This window comes from Balaenoptera borealis (genome assembly GCF_965194805.1).
Source record: "Balaenoptera borealis genome assembly, chromosome: 3".
In the NCBI taxonomy this organism is placed as follows: domain Eukaryota; kingdom Metazoa; phylum Chordata; class Mammalia; order Artiodactyla; family Balaenopteridae; genus Balaenoptera; species Balaenoptera borealis.
In genome coordinates this window covers 112,088,530-112,105,292 of record NC_138866.1, presented here as the reverse complement: position 1 = coordinate 112,105,292, position 16,763 = coordinate 112,088,530, and the positions used below count along the sequence as shown (strand labels likewise).

The following is a 16,763-nucleotide window of genomic DNA, read 5'->3' as shown; positions in this document are numbered from 1 at the left end:
CGAGATCTGGGCCACTATCGCTATTGTCACTGACCACCAAGACGACGAAAGGGAAATAAGATAGATTACGTCATTTTCATTATCTGAAATGAACAAGGGTATCAGTTTTTCAGGGTAGACAGACATCTTCATGGTACTAATTTCTGAAAGAAAGCCATTTCCTGCTGCAGCCTGTTACAAAGGACACTAAACAACATCATGGATAATTTGGGGGCAGGGGAGATACGCTGCATCCCTAAAGGGGGTTTGTTGTGCCAGTCACCCCGGCAGCTGTGGCCCACCTTGGGGACACCAGGCCCACTCTGTAGCAGGACCTGCTCACCCTCTGATGCCATCCTTTTCTGCAATCAACCAGTAGGAGGGACATCGCCAGGAGGAAGAGTGGGCTAACTCTGAGGAAAGAGCCAGGTGTGGGGGATGAGAGGTTGCCTGTGTGGTGAGTTTGAAGGTATCGCTTGGATTGAGTGCCTAGGTGACCAACAAGGTTACAAGGCATAAGGCACTTCCCTTCAGTGTGCCCCGAAGTCACAGCTTAGTGACAGGCAGAAGGAGAGAGAGGTAAGAAAAAAACTGGTTAACACCATCGGATGCTACAGAAGACCTAAAGCTCCTTTGTGGACGATACAATTAGGGCAAATATTTGCAACATACACGGCAAAGGGTTCATGTCACAAATATGTAAAGAGCTTTTACAAGCAATAAGAAAAAGGCAAACATCCCAGTGGAAAAATAAGCGAGGCATATATAAGGCAGTTCAGCTTACCAACAAACACAGGAAAAGATGTTCATTCTTACTTGTAATCGACTACAAGTTAAAAAATTTAATTCAAGTGAAAACAATGAGATATCATCTTTCAAGTAGGAAAATGGTAAAGCTGAAAAACACAGTGAGCCAGTATTTGGTGAAATGTGTGTGGGGTGAGGAGCAGGGGATTTTGATATTTAGGGCTGCTGGGAGTATTACTGGGACATTCTTTCCAGAAGATAATTTGTCAAGTTATCAAAAACCTTAAAAATGTACATAACGTTTGACTAAGGGTTCTACTCTCTGGAATTTACCTTCAGAAAAAATAATCAGGGATGTACACAAAGACTTATATATAAGGGTATCTGAAACAGTCTTATTAATTATATTAACAATTAGAAGTAATATAAATGTCCAAAATTAAGAGTTTGCTCTAAAAACCATGCTTTATTTGTATGGTGGCATATTATTTAAAATCAGGTAGTAAAATAATTTTTAATGACGTGAGTAAATGTTCATGATCTATTATTAAGTAGAAAAAAATTTTAAAGCAGTTTCCAAAATAGTACATATGGTATCATCCCAGTTCCATTAAAAAAATGAACAGTCTTTTTTAAAAAGGACTGTAATATGTGCTGAAAAAAAGTCCAAGAGAGCAGCCACCAAAATGATAACAATGGTTATCTCAGGAAGCTTCCTCTTTGTGCTTTTTAAAAATAATGAACATGCTCCTTTTGTAATAAACAAATATCAAGAACGTGTTCTTTTCCCAGAGAGTCTGCCAGTGATGTGCTCCAGCTGCATGGAGAGCTGGCTGTGAGTGACAGGTCTGCACCTCACTTCCTGCTGCCTCAGTTTATTTTATTTTATTTTATTTTATTTTATTTTTTTGGCTGCATCAGGTCTCTTAGTTGCGGCACATCGGATCTTTCGTTGCGGTGCAGGCTCTTCGTTGTGGCGCATGGGCTTCTCTCTAGTTGTGGCACTCGGGCACCAGGGCGCATGGGCTCTGTAGTTTGCGTCACGTGGGCTTTCTCACTGAGGCGCACGAGCTCAGTAGTTGTGGCGTGTGGGCTTAGTTGCCCCGCGGCATGTGGGATCTTAGTTCCTGACCAGGGATCGAAACCGCATCCCCTGCATTGGAAGGCAGATTCTTTACCACTGGACCACCAGGGAAGTCCCCCTGCTGCCTCAGTTTAGCTCTTCCTTTCTACACTGACGGAATACCTGCTTTGTTCTCAGTGTTCAGTGGGCCCTGTGAGATGAGTAGGACAGTTCTTTCTCCCCAGGCTCTTATGGGCTGGTTGCTGGTTAAGGTGAATGCCTCGGTCATTTGTCATGGAGGTATCTCTGCCATTTGGTGTGTTCAGCATTTTGCTGGATGTGAAGATGGTACAGAGGCATCTTTCTGAGAGTGCCTGAGATCTGTTCTTCTTGCCCAAAGCCCTGATCCCACTCTCTCTTTGGAAATTTAGTTGGTTAAAATGGGACTGACAAATCTCAGTAGCTTGAACCTGTGGCTGGACCCTGTGCAGCAGGAAACCCAGAAATCATCCTGTGTGTCTCAGACTGATAGATGCATGTGACACACTGACCTGCATCAGGGAATCCTAAGAGGGTGAGCTGGGATGGGGGTGGGGACCTGAGAGAGACATCTTGGTCCAACTCACCATTTTTCTGATGAGTAAACTGAGGCCATGAGAGAGAAGGGTACTTGGAAATTGGTGATAGAGCCGGGAGTCCAAACCCTGTGCTCTGCCCACAACGTGGTTTTCCCCATCCCCAGCCCTGAGTTTGGGAGAGGTGATCTGAGGCATTGTCAAGTAATGGTGAGGAAGCAAACCTGGGATCAAAAACTCACAGAAATCCCGAGGAACAGAGAGCATCCACCCTAGATGGCTAAGAGTTGTGTATATCAGTGAAGATGTTGCAGCAAGAATCCCTTGAACATTAAGATCCAGGTGGACAGAAGAGAATTGACAAGAAATAATTGGTTGCGATTTTTGCACATCCGCATTCACATATGCAGATACATGTAGTCAGTCCTCTTCAGGGCCACCTTTTTGGCATGAATTTTAGGAAAGACCTTTTTTTTTTTAAATAAATTTATTTATTTTGTTTATTTATTTTTGGCTGTGTTGGATCTTCGTTGCTGCGTGCGGGCTTTCTCTAGTTGCGATAAGCAGGGGCTACTCTTTGTTGTGGCGCACAGGCTTCTCACTGGGATAGCTCCTCTTGTTGCGGAGCATGGGCTCTAGGCGCGCGGGCTTCAGTAGTTGTGGCGCGCGGGCTTCAGTAGTTGTGGCACACGGACTTCAGTAGTTGTGGTACGCAGGCTCAGTAGTTGTGGCTTGTGGGCTGTAGAGCACACAGGCTCAGTTGTTGGGGCGCACAGGCTCAGTTGCTCTGCGGCATGTGGGATCTTCCCGGACCAGGGCTTGAACCCGTGTCCCCTGCATTGGCAGGCAGATTCTTAACCACTGCGCCACCAGGGAAGCCCAGGAAAAACCTTTTTATCTCCAGTTAGTTCCTTCACTTGCCCAACATGTGCCTAAACGTGCCACTGTTAAAGCCCCTCTTGGTCAAGGATGCTGCTAAAATGTGAATGTGTTACTTTGCACTGAGGGCAGGTTAACCCTTTGCATCCCATATCACTCAGTGTGAATTATGGGTAAATTATGGAAAGGATCCCAGGGGATGTGGACCATGGGGAGGTCCAGAGTTCACAGGAGAGAGGCTGGGTACAGAACTCTTGGCACTAGAGTGGTCTGGCAAGTTGGGAGGGAGGTTTTATAGAAGATAAACTGTTCACTTCACCATTTTATGAGGGAGGACTCTGTCCCCACACAGTAATAACAGAACCTCGACCAGCCTGGATTTTTCTGTCTTCCTGTTGTAGTCCCTTTCTTGCTCTGTAGCATGAGCTCATGCAAAAGGTCACATCTGTTATGGTCCAGCCTCCTGGGCTCCACCCAGGCTGTGAAGGCCAACTGGCTGGCATTTCTGGGATCAAGCAAGTTGACCTGTTCTGCTGAAGTTCTTTCATTAATCAAAGGTACATCTGATTGTCAGGAACTTGGGTGGTGAGAAGGGAGCCCTACAGGCGAACATCATTGGCTGCCGGCCACTTGTCTTCCTTTCCCTCCACCCGCACAAAGAGGAGAGGAAAGGGCAAGTTCAGCTTCTTGATGTACTTCCTCAAGAAAGTGGCCACTTAACGGGGAGGAAGTGAGGTAGAGAGGTGGTGAGTTGGGGCCTGCCCAGAATAAAGCATCTGTGTATCACTCCCTGCTTCTCCAGCTGTGGCTAGCTGACTCCCCTTTGCCTGTCTGCATCCAGCTTTTTCTGCCTGTTGGGCTATACCCCGCGGGCCTGCAGGCCCTGTACTTGCCCAGCCTCCAGACCGGAGAAAGAGCCCGGAGTCAGCAACAGAGACATCAGTGGTTTAATGGTTGGGGGGATCTTACGTGTCTGAAGCAAGGTCCTGGAGCGACACTTCACCATGTGCAGCAGATGGCGGGCAGGACAGGGCAGCAAGTCTTCACTCCTGGGTGGAGAGTGAGGTTACAGTTATAGAGGGAATTGACGTCAGGTTGGCTCATCGGTTACCAGGGAAACCAAGAGAGGCGCATGCCCCTCATTGCCCCTTTCATAAGCTATCTTGGTCAAGATGTTCTGATCTAAAGATTAGAACAGTCACCAGCTGGGGCTGGGGGCAAGTATGTAGGCATTGATTGATTAGGCTCTATGATTAAGAGGGAAGGTCAGTTATGTGAGTAGGTGCAGTGAGGCAGGGACTGGTCGAGCAGGGGATGTCCAGAGAGCAAGAGAACAGCCATCTTGAATGGCCTGATAGTACACTGTTGCCCCTGGTTCAAATCCCACCTGCTCCTTAAGGCTTCCCCGACTCCCCTTGGCTGATACTTTCTCCCTCTGTTGAACTGCTGCAGCACTTACTGTTTCCCACGCAGTTGACTCTGAGACAGCTATTTCTACACATCCATGCCATATTTCTTTTTCCATGAGTGTTTGATCTCCCCAGTTGACTGTGAGCCCTTCAAGTTGTGGGGTGCGTCTTGTTTGTAGCACTTAGGACACTGATCCATACGTGAGGGATGGAGGAGTACATTAGTGAATGGATGGATTGGTGAATGGACAGTTAGGTGGATGGGTGGGTGGGTAGTTAGGGGATGAGATGACAGGTGGGTGGATGGTGAGTGGTGGGTAGTACCCTCCAAGGCTAACACTTCAAACCATAGTAACCTACCTCATGTCAGTGTCTAGAATCTAGACTCTAAACAAAGGGAAATACCAGAGAACACTGAGCTGTATTTTCAGTGAAAACCTTTTCTGAATAGCCAAGTCCAGCTTAAACTGAGCCTAATTTATTTCAGGCCTTGGACTTGTGGGCTCATGTTCATTTGACAACAGCATCAAAGTGTGCTTAGACTTAAAAATAGATTCCAAAAGGTAATCATAGCCTGACTTGGCTCTGCTCAACGAGTCCTCCCTTTTTGTGCTTTAGGAATTTTTTCTGTCCCCCCTCCCCCCAAAAAAGTGTCAGAGGAAGGAAGTTAGTCTGAGGGACAGGGAATTGAATGAGCTAAGATGTGAAAGCAGCTGCCACTGGCCAGCACAGGCAGACACCTGTGACTGCTTGGACAGGGGCCATTTGTAGGTCAGGGTTCAGCTCCCTGGAAACTTCTGGTTCCTGATGCTTATCCTACATGTATTCCTTACTGGTGACCCTGAGTTTGGCTTGGTCAGAGTAACTTCTTAAAAGACTAGATAATAATTTTGAGAATTATTTCATCAGTGTTTTCTATTTCTCTATTTTTTTCTTTTTTCTTACAGTTTGAAATTGCTTTGGGATCATCAATGAGCAGGCTTCCATGCTGTAGAGTGTACTTCTCAAATTGTGTTCCCTGGAGCCCTTGGGGTTCCATGAAGCCCCTTTAGGCATCATGTGGGCTCTGAGTAGGTGACCTCTGAGTGCCTCTCTCCAAAAAGAAGTACTCCTTTTTTTTTTTTAAATAAATTTATTTATTTTTTATATCTGTTTTTGGCTGCGTTGGGTCTTTGTTGCCGTGCGCTGGCTTTACTCTAGTTGCGGTGAGCGGGGTCTACTCTTCATTGTGGTGCGTGGGCTTCTCATTGAGGTGGCTTCTCTTGTTGCGGAGCACAGGCTCTAGTCACATGGGCTTCAGTAGTTGTGGCACACGGGCTCAGTAGTTGTGGCTCATGGGCTCTAGAGTGCAGGCTCAGTAGTTGTGGCACATGGCCTTAGTTGCTCTGCGGCATGTGGGATCTTCCCGGACCAGGGCTCAAACCCATGTCCCCTGCATTGGCAGGTGGATTCTTAACCACTGCACTGCCAGGGAAGTCCCAGAAGTACTGCTTTTTATCTGTTTTGCATATTGGGCTTCTGTGCAAGATTTATTGGAGAGAGGGTTCCATACCTCAAATAAGTTTTAAAATCATCATCAGGAGACTAGAAAGGTATGGGCAACATAGTCAGAGAGGAGAAATGGGTTCATTAGACAGTGGGTTTGGCTTACTAGCTGGGAGAAAAGGCCACGTGAATGGCTCTGGGCGCTCTTGTGTTTGCAGGTCTTGTGCTGATGTTTCTGTCTGCTCCAATCTCCACGTGCCGCCTGCTGGCTTGGGTGCTGATCCCGCGTGCCTCTCACTCCTCGCTTGCCCACCTAGCTCCTGACGTACTGCCCACCTGGCTTTTGGTAAATTTTTGCTCCTTACCCTCATCTCTCTGGCCTGGAATCTTGACTTGCTACTTCCCACTTCTGGCACCCTTGTATTTCTTCACCCTTTTTTGGCTTCCTGGATGTCTGGTCCCTTGTTTGCCCTGACCTTGGGTGACTGCATCCCGAAGTGTTTTCTGTCTCCCTGGATCCTGGCACCACCTGGGGACCCTGCCTTTCAGCGGCCCCAGTTCTCTCCAGCACTATCTATTTTTAAGCTGGGATCTGTGGATGGGGTTCACAGGGGCTGAATCAGGTTCAAGGCTGGGACTGGAAAACGGAGACCAGGATCCAGATATGGCGATCCAGTGGATGGAAAGAAAGAATAATTCACATTCACAGAGAATTATAGTTTACTTAGTGCTTTTACGTACTTGTCTCATTTCTTTCTCATTGTAACCTGGTAAGATTGGGATATTCTTACGTCTGTGTTACACACAAGGAAACTGAGGCTCAGAGTCACAGTTACAGAGCTGGAGATAGAACCTGGGTCTTTTGACTCTAAATCCTGCACTTGGGTATAGGAGACCAGAAGCAAGTTGGTTACTAAGGCAATGGGAGAAAGATCTTGTTCATGGGAATCAGGAGTGGCTGGCTAGATATGGGATGTGTTGGAAGGGGGAGGGGGTTAAGAGGCAGGGTCAGTCAAGCCTGACCAGGCAGAGGAGTGGGGAGGGGGCCAGCGACACCATCCTCAGACAGGCTATTGCCCTGGGATTGGGGTGTGGGTCCTCTGGGATCAGGCTGATGTGGTTCCTGCGGACTGTAGATTTGAGCTCCTCTTGCCCACACATTTGACACATGTTGGCCGAATGTCCCATTCCCCCGCCTGCTGGGCTGCACCTGGGGTGGCCATGACTGGAAGCTTCTAAGCATCGTCCCCGCCCAGTGGTCCTGCAAACTTGCAGGCTAATTCCAGAGGAATCGTGGCTCATTGTTCTGGAGTGTGGGAAGAGGAACTGCAGTGATTGCTTGGGGGAAGCGGGAGGAGGACCCTGGTCCCCACATCCCTCTGACTTGGAGCACTTCCCTTTTGTTACCTTTTACCTCCCGTGGCATCTCCTCCCTGGGGGGATCTGCGTTCAGTACAGCTCTGCCTCATCTCAGCCTTGACCAACTGGGGACTTTGGGGCAAGTTACTAAGTTCATGGACACTTCAGAGTTGACTGAGGATGAGAATGAGTTAGACCCACTCTATCCGTAACCCTTACAAAACACCTTTGGCAGTCAGCCCCTGGGAGTTGCCAGAACAAGTCTAGTTGGCCATAGCCAACCTGGTGGGAGTGGGTGGGCAGTGGGAGTGGTCTTGCCTCAATGCCGGCCATGAGGGGTGCATTGTCTTTGGAGAATTCAAAACCAATGATAAAATTGAATAAAAATTAAGTCTACTTTTTATTATCATCATGCACTGGCAATTCTCAATACTGTCAGTGATAAAATGCTCCTCCGTTCTGGGGTGGGCCCCCTCCTCACTGTTTGGTACATCACTGCTGGCTAGTTACCTTGAGAGTCTCACTGAAGCTAGAGTCAGTTGACCTGACTCTATGTTCAAACCCTGCTATCAGGGCCTGCTACCTGGCCCAACTACCAAGTCACTTAACCTCCCTAAGCCTCCATTTTCTGATCTGTAAAATGGAGCTAAGAATGGTACCTGCAAATATTAAAAGAGAGAATAAAAATACAGTTAGCTTGCAGAGAGAAAAGCTGGATGTAAATGCTGGGATGTCCACATTGCTATACCAAATCTATCTCAGGGTGTGAGATTTGGGTCACGCCCAGATTATTCTTCTTTGGTGGTGAAGAATTCAATGGTAATTGAGCCAGGCTCTTCCATGAAGCTTAGGAGCTGGTGTTGGAGACAGCAACACTATTTTTGAGTTCTGAGAAGCCAGTCTAGGTTTACTGCTCATCTGATTCCTGGGCAGACAACAGGAGACCCTCATGGGGTGCCACCCTGGGCCCTGCCGAGTTCTGTCTGTGACTGTGACGCTGATCTTCACGCAGCCTGCTTTGTTCTCCCGGGGCACTGAGTGAGTGAGGGGCTGGGCCCTCTGCCTGGGAAGAGGGGCGTGTTCCTGAAATACTTGCAGGAGAGCAGCTGGCAGGATCAGGGAAGGTAGTTTCTGTGTCTTGCAGATTCACTGTCCTTCTTGGAAACTCTCCTACGTGACTTTTGCAAGCCAGCCTCGGGCTCAGCATTGCACCCACCCCCGCCTCCTGCTTTTCTACTGTGCTGGATAGTTAAGTCCTTTGTCAGGTGTTATCTCATGATTTCCCCAACAGCCCTGTGAGGTGGACATCCACATTTGACAAAGGAGGACCCTGAGGCCCAGGGAGTTGAACAGGCTGCCCAGGGTTATGACCAGTTAGTGGACGGGCCCTGACCAGAACCCAAGTCTCCAGACATCAGCCCAGAGATGGAATTTGGAGAGTGAAGGGAAAGCTTCATTTCTGTTCGGAGTTGTCATGGGCTCTTAGGAGCTTTCTGACAGGAAGCTTTCTGAGGTGAGACCTCCAGTGGCAGCTGGAGGGAAACAACTGAGAAGGCAGCTCCTTGTCCAAGCCCACGAAGCTTTGGTGGCAGGTCACGGGGACCAGGAATTGGACCTCCGGACTACCCTCCCTTTGCTGCATTCAGGTTAGGAACTGACTCTTGCTAGGGAGGCGGGAATAGGAATATGCGTGCTCTGCCTATGTACATCAGTGTTTCGGCATTCCCATAATTTTTGAATTAGTGTTGGCAATCACTTCCCTTATGGTCGGATGGCTCCTCTCTGCTCCCTCCCGGGATATACCATGGGTGGCTCTGTCCTAACCTAGAGGGGCTCTCGCTGTCCACCCCTTGCCCCGTAGCCTAGCTGAGCGACTTCTGCATCCCAGGGCCTGAATTTCTGGCTTCAGAGCCTTCCTGATGGGCAGACAAGGGCTCATCACCATCACCGCTTCCACCTGCCCTTGGGTCTTCTGGGGGGCGTGACGAAGCCACCTCAGGTCTGGCTTTGGTGCATCTGCTGTGGGTACAGTGACCAGGGGGTGCCCAACTGCAAACTTCTATTCCTGTTATTTCCCAGAGCCCGGGGTGGTCTTCTGCCTTGATTTGCAAATCAAGCAAAAACTGTCCTGGTGGAAGAGATGATACTCCCCCAGCTTACTTTTCTCCCCTCCCATCCTTTTCTCCCCTCCCATCCTCCTTCTAATGGTCAGATCAAAGAACTAAGGGAGAGGGTAATATATCAGTACTGAAGAGGGCAAGGAATAATATGAGTAACAGTGGTGTACTTTTTTCATCTAGAAAATGGAGATAATCAGAAGACTGTTGTAAGTTGGTGTTTCTCAGCTTGGACTGCACATCACGGTCACCCGGAAAGCTTTTAAATATCTTGATTCCCAGGCTGCAACCCAGACCCTGGAGATCAGAATCTCTGGAGGTAGGACCCAGGCAGCAGTAATTTTAAAATTCCCCGGGACTTCCCTGGTGGCCCAGTGGTTAAGACTCTGCGCTTCCACTTCCGGGGGCGCGGGTTCGATCTCTGGTTGGGGAACTGAGATCCCACATGCCGTGCAGTGTGGCCAAAAAAAAAAAAATTCCCCTGGTGATTCCAGCGTGCAGCCAGGGTTGAGAACCACTGCTCTAAGGATGAAAAGAGTTGGTTAATTGCTTAGAACAAAGATATCCCCATATCTGGTTGTGCACTGGAATCGTCAGGGGGTGGGGTGGGGATGTGTTAAAATCGCACTGATGCCCTGGCCACACATTGCAGACCATGTAGATCAGTGACTTCTGCCTTCATATGAGCAACTAACTAATAAGACGTAATAGTCACTGTTTACTGGAGCTGCCTGTGGGTCGGCATGACATATTTCCAGTCTTCACAATTCCCTGGTAGGGAATCACAGTTCCCATTTTACAGATGAGGAAACTGCTGCTCAGAGCAGATAGCCAGGCAGCGTAAGTTTCCTGAGGCCAGGCCTGTCTGACCCGGAAGGCTGCTCTCCCTGCCCAAGGCCTCCCTGCCCCAGGGCTGGCCTCGTGGAGCATATTCTGCACACTTCCCAGTACCAGCTCAAGGAGAGGGGAAAACCAGCAAGTGGCCTTGGCTCTCCTTGAGGCTCCCCAGGGCAGGTTGAGTAGAGGACTGCTGTCCCGTGAAGAGAGGGAAGATGAGTGACGTTACTTGGTGTTTGGCTCTGTGTTAGTCATGCACTCTCAGAATACTTCCTTTTGGCTGGAGGAAGACGCCTGCTCGTGTTAGGCCTGACCCCCCAGTCACCTCTCATCGCCGCAGCTGCTCTCACAGAGAGAACACTCAACCAGGAAGAGCAAACACTCATTTGCTTTTTGAGAGTTTGAGGAATTTTTCAGGCATGTGATACAGAAAAATGCCTCCATTTCCCTCACAGGAAAAAGAAAAGCTTTGTCAAGGTAACCTGAAATATTTAGCTCTGCCTTATAAAATCCCTGTGCCTCCACCTCTGTGCTCTGTAAACTTAAACAAATTGCTTAAAATCCTTAAGCTTTGGTTTTCCCATCCCTCAGGGCTGCCAATGCCAGGCCCCTTGAGGTGTCAGAGAGAGAAGAAAGGAGTGTGGCCATCCTGAACCAGAGACTTACAGCTGCCTGGGACTGGAGGCTTTGTCCAGTGTTTGGTGGCACCCACTAAGCAACCTGATGTCGCGAGGCCCAAAGCAGCTCCCAGTGACCAGAGATCTCACTGAATGTGTTCCCTCTGACTTTGGGAGGCTTGGCTTCACTCCACCTGTGTCAACCCCTAGTGTGTAGACAGCCCAGAGGCAATATTTGGGGCATAAATAGCTGAGTTAACTCTAATAGTTTTGAGTTAGCAGACAGTGTGATAGACATTTGGCTCCACAAAGGCTTCCCAGCCCAGCCCAGCAGCCAGGGCCCTCTCCCTCCCCAGAGCTCCATCTGTGTCTGATGTCTGTGCCTTTGGTCCCTGCCCCTTACTGTGCAGCTCAGAGCCTGGCACAGAGTAGATGCTCAGGTAGCACTGGGTGATTGGGGGATGAGGGGATGGAGAGATACATGAACATGTGTTTGGCAACATCTCTAAGGTGGTTGCCATAGAATGCTATTTAAGTGTTGGCATATCTATTCCTTACTTGCTCTACTTGACTTTTTTTTTTTTTAATCACTTGGGTTTATTTTGAAGGCTGTCTCACTAAGGATTATTCTAGTAATGGAGTGGTTCAGAGGTGATGCTGTTTTCTGAGGTTGAGGCACATATCCAGAGCACTTGTGTGTAACTTTTACCCCAGAGCCACTAACAGAGTACCTCCAAAGTGTGGAGTCTCATGGCCCCTTGTTTAGCCATTAAGCTGAACCTTAAAGTTTTCTGAGTTCTGTCTCAAGCAGTGGGTATTGTGGTTGGCAAGAAAACATGGGGCACTGATGGAAGGGGAGTGGGAAGGCCCACAGGAAGGTGGCCACCGGGCAGTCACCAGGGACTTCGAGTGGCCCCCACCGATTGCCTGGACTGAGATGGTGAAACAGGAGGCCGCTGCCCTTCCCTGTGTGTGTGTGTGTGTGGGGCGGGGGGGGGGGGGGCTGCCCCTGGAGCACTCAGGGAGGCTGGCCTAGGGCCACCTGCCACTCTGGCAAGGACAGCATTTCATGATTGCTATCTAGGTCCCTGGAGTGAAGGATTTTCAGGCCCAGCCCTGAAGGGCACTAAGCATCATCTTGACTCCTTTAACTATCTTAGTGGCTTTGTGAACAGTGGGCTGGGCACTCGGCCCTGGGGCCTGGCTTTGCCATTAACCGTGTGATGACCTCAGGTGAGTCACTTGATGTCTCCTGTGCCTCAGTTTCCTAACGTTTTACGATTCTGTGGTCCTATCAGTCTTCTCACCGTGACGAACACCCACTGTGCTTACTAACAACGTTAGGCTGCCTCCGCCCCACCCTCACCTCCACCAGGATCCCCCCGAACCCGGCTGGCATAGCCTCTGGCCTCGTCTTTAAGTGCATCGTCCTCATATTAGCTCTGTCCCCTGATTGTCTGACTACCTGGCTCATGTCAGGTAATTGAGATTTTTATTTGTTGGGAGGGGTTGGAAACAAAGGTACAAACATGAGACTATAGAGGTGCTTTGTCCCCTCACAATTCCAAATAGATGAATTTGTACTTGCTTCCAGATAAGGGAGGCCCAAACAGATGATTGTTACTGTTAGTATTTTGACCATGCTGACCATTTTTGCTTTTTATTTTATTTATTATTTATTTATTTATGCCACACCTCACAGCATGTGGGATCTTAGTTCCCCGGCCAAACCTGTGCCCCCTGCAGTGGGAGCGTGGAGTCTTAACCACTGGACTGCCAGGGAAGTCCTGCTTTTCCTTAAAAATCTTTTCATTAAGTAGTATAAACCTCTGGACATTGTGATTTCATCCGGTAGATACAAGACAGGGGTTCTAGCTGAGGCTTTGGAACGATGAGGCTGTGTCATCCAGATCAAACCAATAGCCTTTCAGGGCCTCAGTGTTCCCATCTGTACACTGGGAGTGACGATACCAACATTCCTTCCTAGTAAAAGGTAGAGGGTTCATATGAGCAGAAGGGAAGCCCAGTACTTACTCTGTCTCAGTCACTGGTTGATGGCCAGGTGGGGATGCTGGCTGGTGGCATGATTTGTCCTGCCCTGGAAGAATGACTCTGAGTTACTGTGGCCTAGGGGTGACAACCAGGTCACTTCCCCAGTAACCACAGTGATGCCCTCCTTGTGTGGGTCTGTGTCCCCACAGCGGCCAGTTCGCCATCGTGAAGAAGTGCCGAGAGAAGAGCACGGGGCTGGAGTACGCAGCCAAGTTCATCAAGAAGCGGCAGAGACAAGCCAGCCGGCGGGGTGTGTGCCGGGAGGAGATCGAGCGGGAGGTGAGCATCCTGCGGCAGGTGCTGCATCCCAACGTCATCACGCTGCACGACGTCTTCGAGAACCGCACCGACGTGGTGCTCATCCTCGAGCTGTGAGTGGGTGCCTGGGACTGGGGGGGCGGGGCAGCAGGGCGGGGGTGGGGGGTGGGGCGGAGCTCCAGCCGCAGGCCCCAGAGGGAGCAACAACCTGACAGAAGCCCGACCTGGAGGAGATGAAGTCAGTGGGAAGTGGTTTCCCTCATTTACCTCATCCACCTCCTGAACCCGGGCTTGATGTGCAGCAGGGACTGAGGGCGAGGGTCTAGGTCTGACTTTCACTGGACCCTGGGGATCAGAGGGAAGAAGTGGGGAGCGCTGGGGTCCCTTCCTGGCTGGTGAGCACGTGAGAGGATGAGGGGGGCAGAGGGTGGAAGGGGGAGCAGGGGGCTGTCAGGGAGAGTCTGTTCGACGAGGAAGGGAAGAACAAACATCCTCCAGGCTCCGCAAAGCCCTTCTCAGCCCTTTCCTGGGACAACCCCCCTGCCTTTGTGCTGTGTTTGATGCCTTTATTATTATCATAGTACCTATTACTTAGAGAGCTCTGCTGTAAGCCAAGCGTTGGCTAGGTCCTTCGTGTTTTCTTGTTCAGTCTTCACAGAAGCTGTGTTGAGGGTAGTGTCCCACTTCCGCCAAGAGGACTTTGTATTCACTTTGCTGAGAATGCCTGTTACCTCATTTAATCCTCTTAACAATCCTATCCCATGGAGACTCTTATTACCTCCATGTTACAGACAAGAACACTGAGAGGCCGGGTCATTTACAAGATCCTACAACCAGGAAGTGGCGGGGCCAGGACTGGGTCCACGCTGCTTGTGCAGATAGCTATGAGCTTGAGGTGGGATGGCCTTGGGCTGGCCCTGCAGGGGAATCCTTCACAGTCTGGTGGAATTTGGATGGGTGACACCACGACTCCAGGAGTTGGTTGGCCAACTCGTGTCCCTCCTGGAGATGCCCCCCATGGATTGGGGAGGTGGAGGTGGGCCTCCGGCGGTTAGTAGAGTTTGAGTTGGGCTGTGGCACAAGTTGAAATGGCTGTGTCTAGTCAAGCAGCAAGACCGGGTGTCAAGAATGTTCTGAGCCTCAGAGGCGTGAGGCATCTGCCAGTTAGCAGAGGAGTGGCAGCATTTGTCTCAGCAATCCCTGACTTTGTGACTTGGGGCAAGTCACCTCACCCCTCTGAGCTTCAGCTCTCATCTACAAAGCAGGCAGCCATCCTTAACCTGCCTGTGGGTTGGGTGGACCACCTGACATTTGAGACCATTCTAATTTGAGAACTATGCTCTGGTGTTGTCAGCCTATAGATTTATGTAGCAGATGGGCATTTGCATACTTTTGCATTGGATTCTTAAATTATCCATCTCAATGTTTAAGTGCATAGAATTACCCATGCTCTCCTCTCCTCTAACTCCCTGTGTCCTCTGTGTTTCTCCCAGGGACCTCTTAGCCAGTTGGACCAGTCAGTGTATACACCTGCCTCACTCAGACAAGCCTGGTGGGTTCCCACAGATGTAGCCAGCCATGTGGATGGCCCGAGGTGTGGCAAGCCCCAAGGCTAAGGGTTAGCACTGGTTTCCAGCAGAGAGTGACAAGCCCACCTTTGCTGGGAAAGCCAGGCCAGTTCTTTAAAAGTCTGTTGTCAAAACTTTACAGCAACTGAAAAGAAATTACATTCATATGCCTACCACCCAAACACAGCTATTTGTTTCCCTGTGGTTCCTCTCAGTCTTTATCGATTTGCATACAATCATTGTACTTGTACAATTTCCTGCTCTACTTTTCCCCCAGTTAACATAATGCCATGAATAGCTCTTTCCCTTTTAACTGACTATATCATGTTTCATTAAATTACATACCCGTGTCTCCCTGTTGTTGGACATTTGGTGTTTTAATTTCCAGCTTTTAACCATTGCATATTTTACTGCCATAAAACAACTTTCTTCCTGTGTTTTTCCCCTTTTCTTTTGGATTAATTTTTTTAGACAGATCCTCAGGAATGGGGCAATCGGGCTGACATTTTTAGGGCTCTTGGTATCCTCACTTTCATAGGACAGGTTAACCAGTACCACGTGCAACATGGGAGTGTTTCTTTCTGCCTGCAGCCTTGCCAGCCCTGGGTCATTTGTTTTAAAGCAGTGTTCATTATTGTCTTTTACAGTTATGATACTTTTCTGTCATTTTAATTGGCATTTCTGTCATTGCTGGGGAAGTTGTCTGTTACTCCCTGTTTGTAGAACCCCAGGAGTTGGGGTCTGGGATGCTCTTGAGATGTCCCTGTTTCTCCCCTCAGGCTTCATGGCTAACCAAGAGTTACATGCCCTCTTCTTGTGAGCTGTCACCGCCCATGACATCAGTTGTCACACTGGTGCTCCTGTGAGCTGCTGTGTTTGTGAAGTTCTGTCTGTTCGTAGTTTCTCTGTCTCCTCCTTTACTTTCAAGCTGCCTCATTGTCTCAAGGTGCCTGGCTATGGAGCTAGGGATTGCTAAGACAGTGCCTCAATCTTGTGTGACCAGGGTCTGAGAGGAGGACCTTCCAGGAGAGAAGGGCTTTTCATGGGCTTTTATGTTTGGACTTGGTGACCTCTGTTGGGCTGCTTAGGAGCCTTTGGCCTCCTGGTCCTCACTGTGCCCTACTAGGCTAGTGGGTTTGCCTGGTACTTAAACACGGGTGTCAGAGCCCACCTGCTCAGTTGATATTTGCAGTGTTTGTGGATGGATCTACCTCTCAGCACTGTTGTCTAGGGCAGGGCTTCCTCCTGCTTCAGCTGAAGTAGCCAGTGCTCAGAGGACATTCCCAACCCTGATTTAAGTCCCCTTCAGCTGTGACTACCCTGTCCATGATCGCCTATGCAGCAGCTGCCTCTCGTCAGGACTGGTGATGGCAGGGTTGGGAAGGATATAGTTGTCCATGTAAGTTGACTTCTGTAGGGGGTAACGAATATTTTCAAACTCTCAATGGATTAACTCATGCCACATGTGGAGCTGGCTCTGAAAAATGTAGGTCTGCCCTGGGAGGGTTGGGCAGCCCTCCCATCCCAGGCCCCTGACCTCTCTGGGGCCTCCCTGACTCCAAGCTGTGGAAAGCAATACAGCGGCGGGAGCATACCAGAGCAGGGCCTGACAGAGCGCTCCAAGGTGGCGGCAATGCTTCCCAGGCCTTGAATTGAGTCCAGCTTTCTGGGCCCCAACAGCTCTGGCAGCATCCTTCCCAAATCACTGCCTACACAGGTCATTTGAGCACTCAACTCCCAAAAATGGTTGGTTGCTTTTGAAAGAGTTCTGAAAAGCGTTTCTAGCAGCCAGATCAAACTGCAAGGAGGAAGGAGGCA

At 49.5% G+C, this 16,763-nt stretch overlaps 1 protein-coding gene across 3 annotated transcripts in view; it reads left to right on the top strand.

The window, feature by feature from the left end:
- DAPK2 (death associated protein kinase 2) overlaps window positions 1–16,763 on the top strand; it is a 128,647-nt gene that overhangs the window by 62,419 nt on the left and 49,465 nt on the right. For all 3 annotated transcript variants that reach the window (XM_082383376.1, XM_082383374.1, XM_082383375.1), the window contains exon 3: window positions 13,269–13,490. In XM_082383376.1, the coding sequence (XP_082239502.1) occupies window positions 13,269–13,490 (222 nt within the window). The remainder of the gene's footprint in view (window positions 1–13,268; window positions 13,491–16,763) is intronic.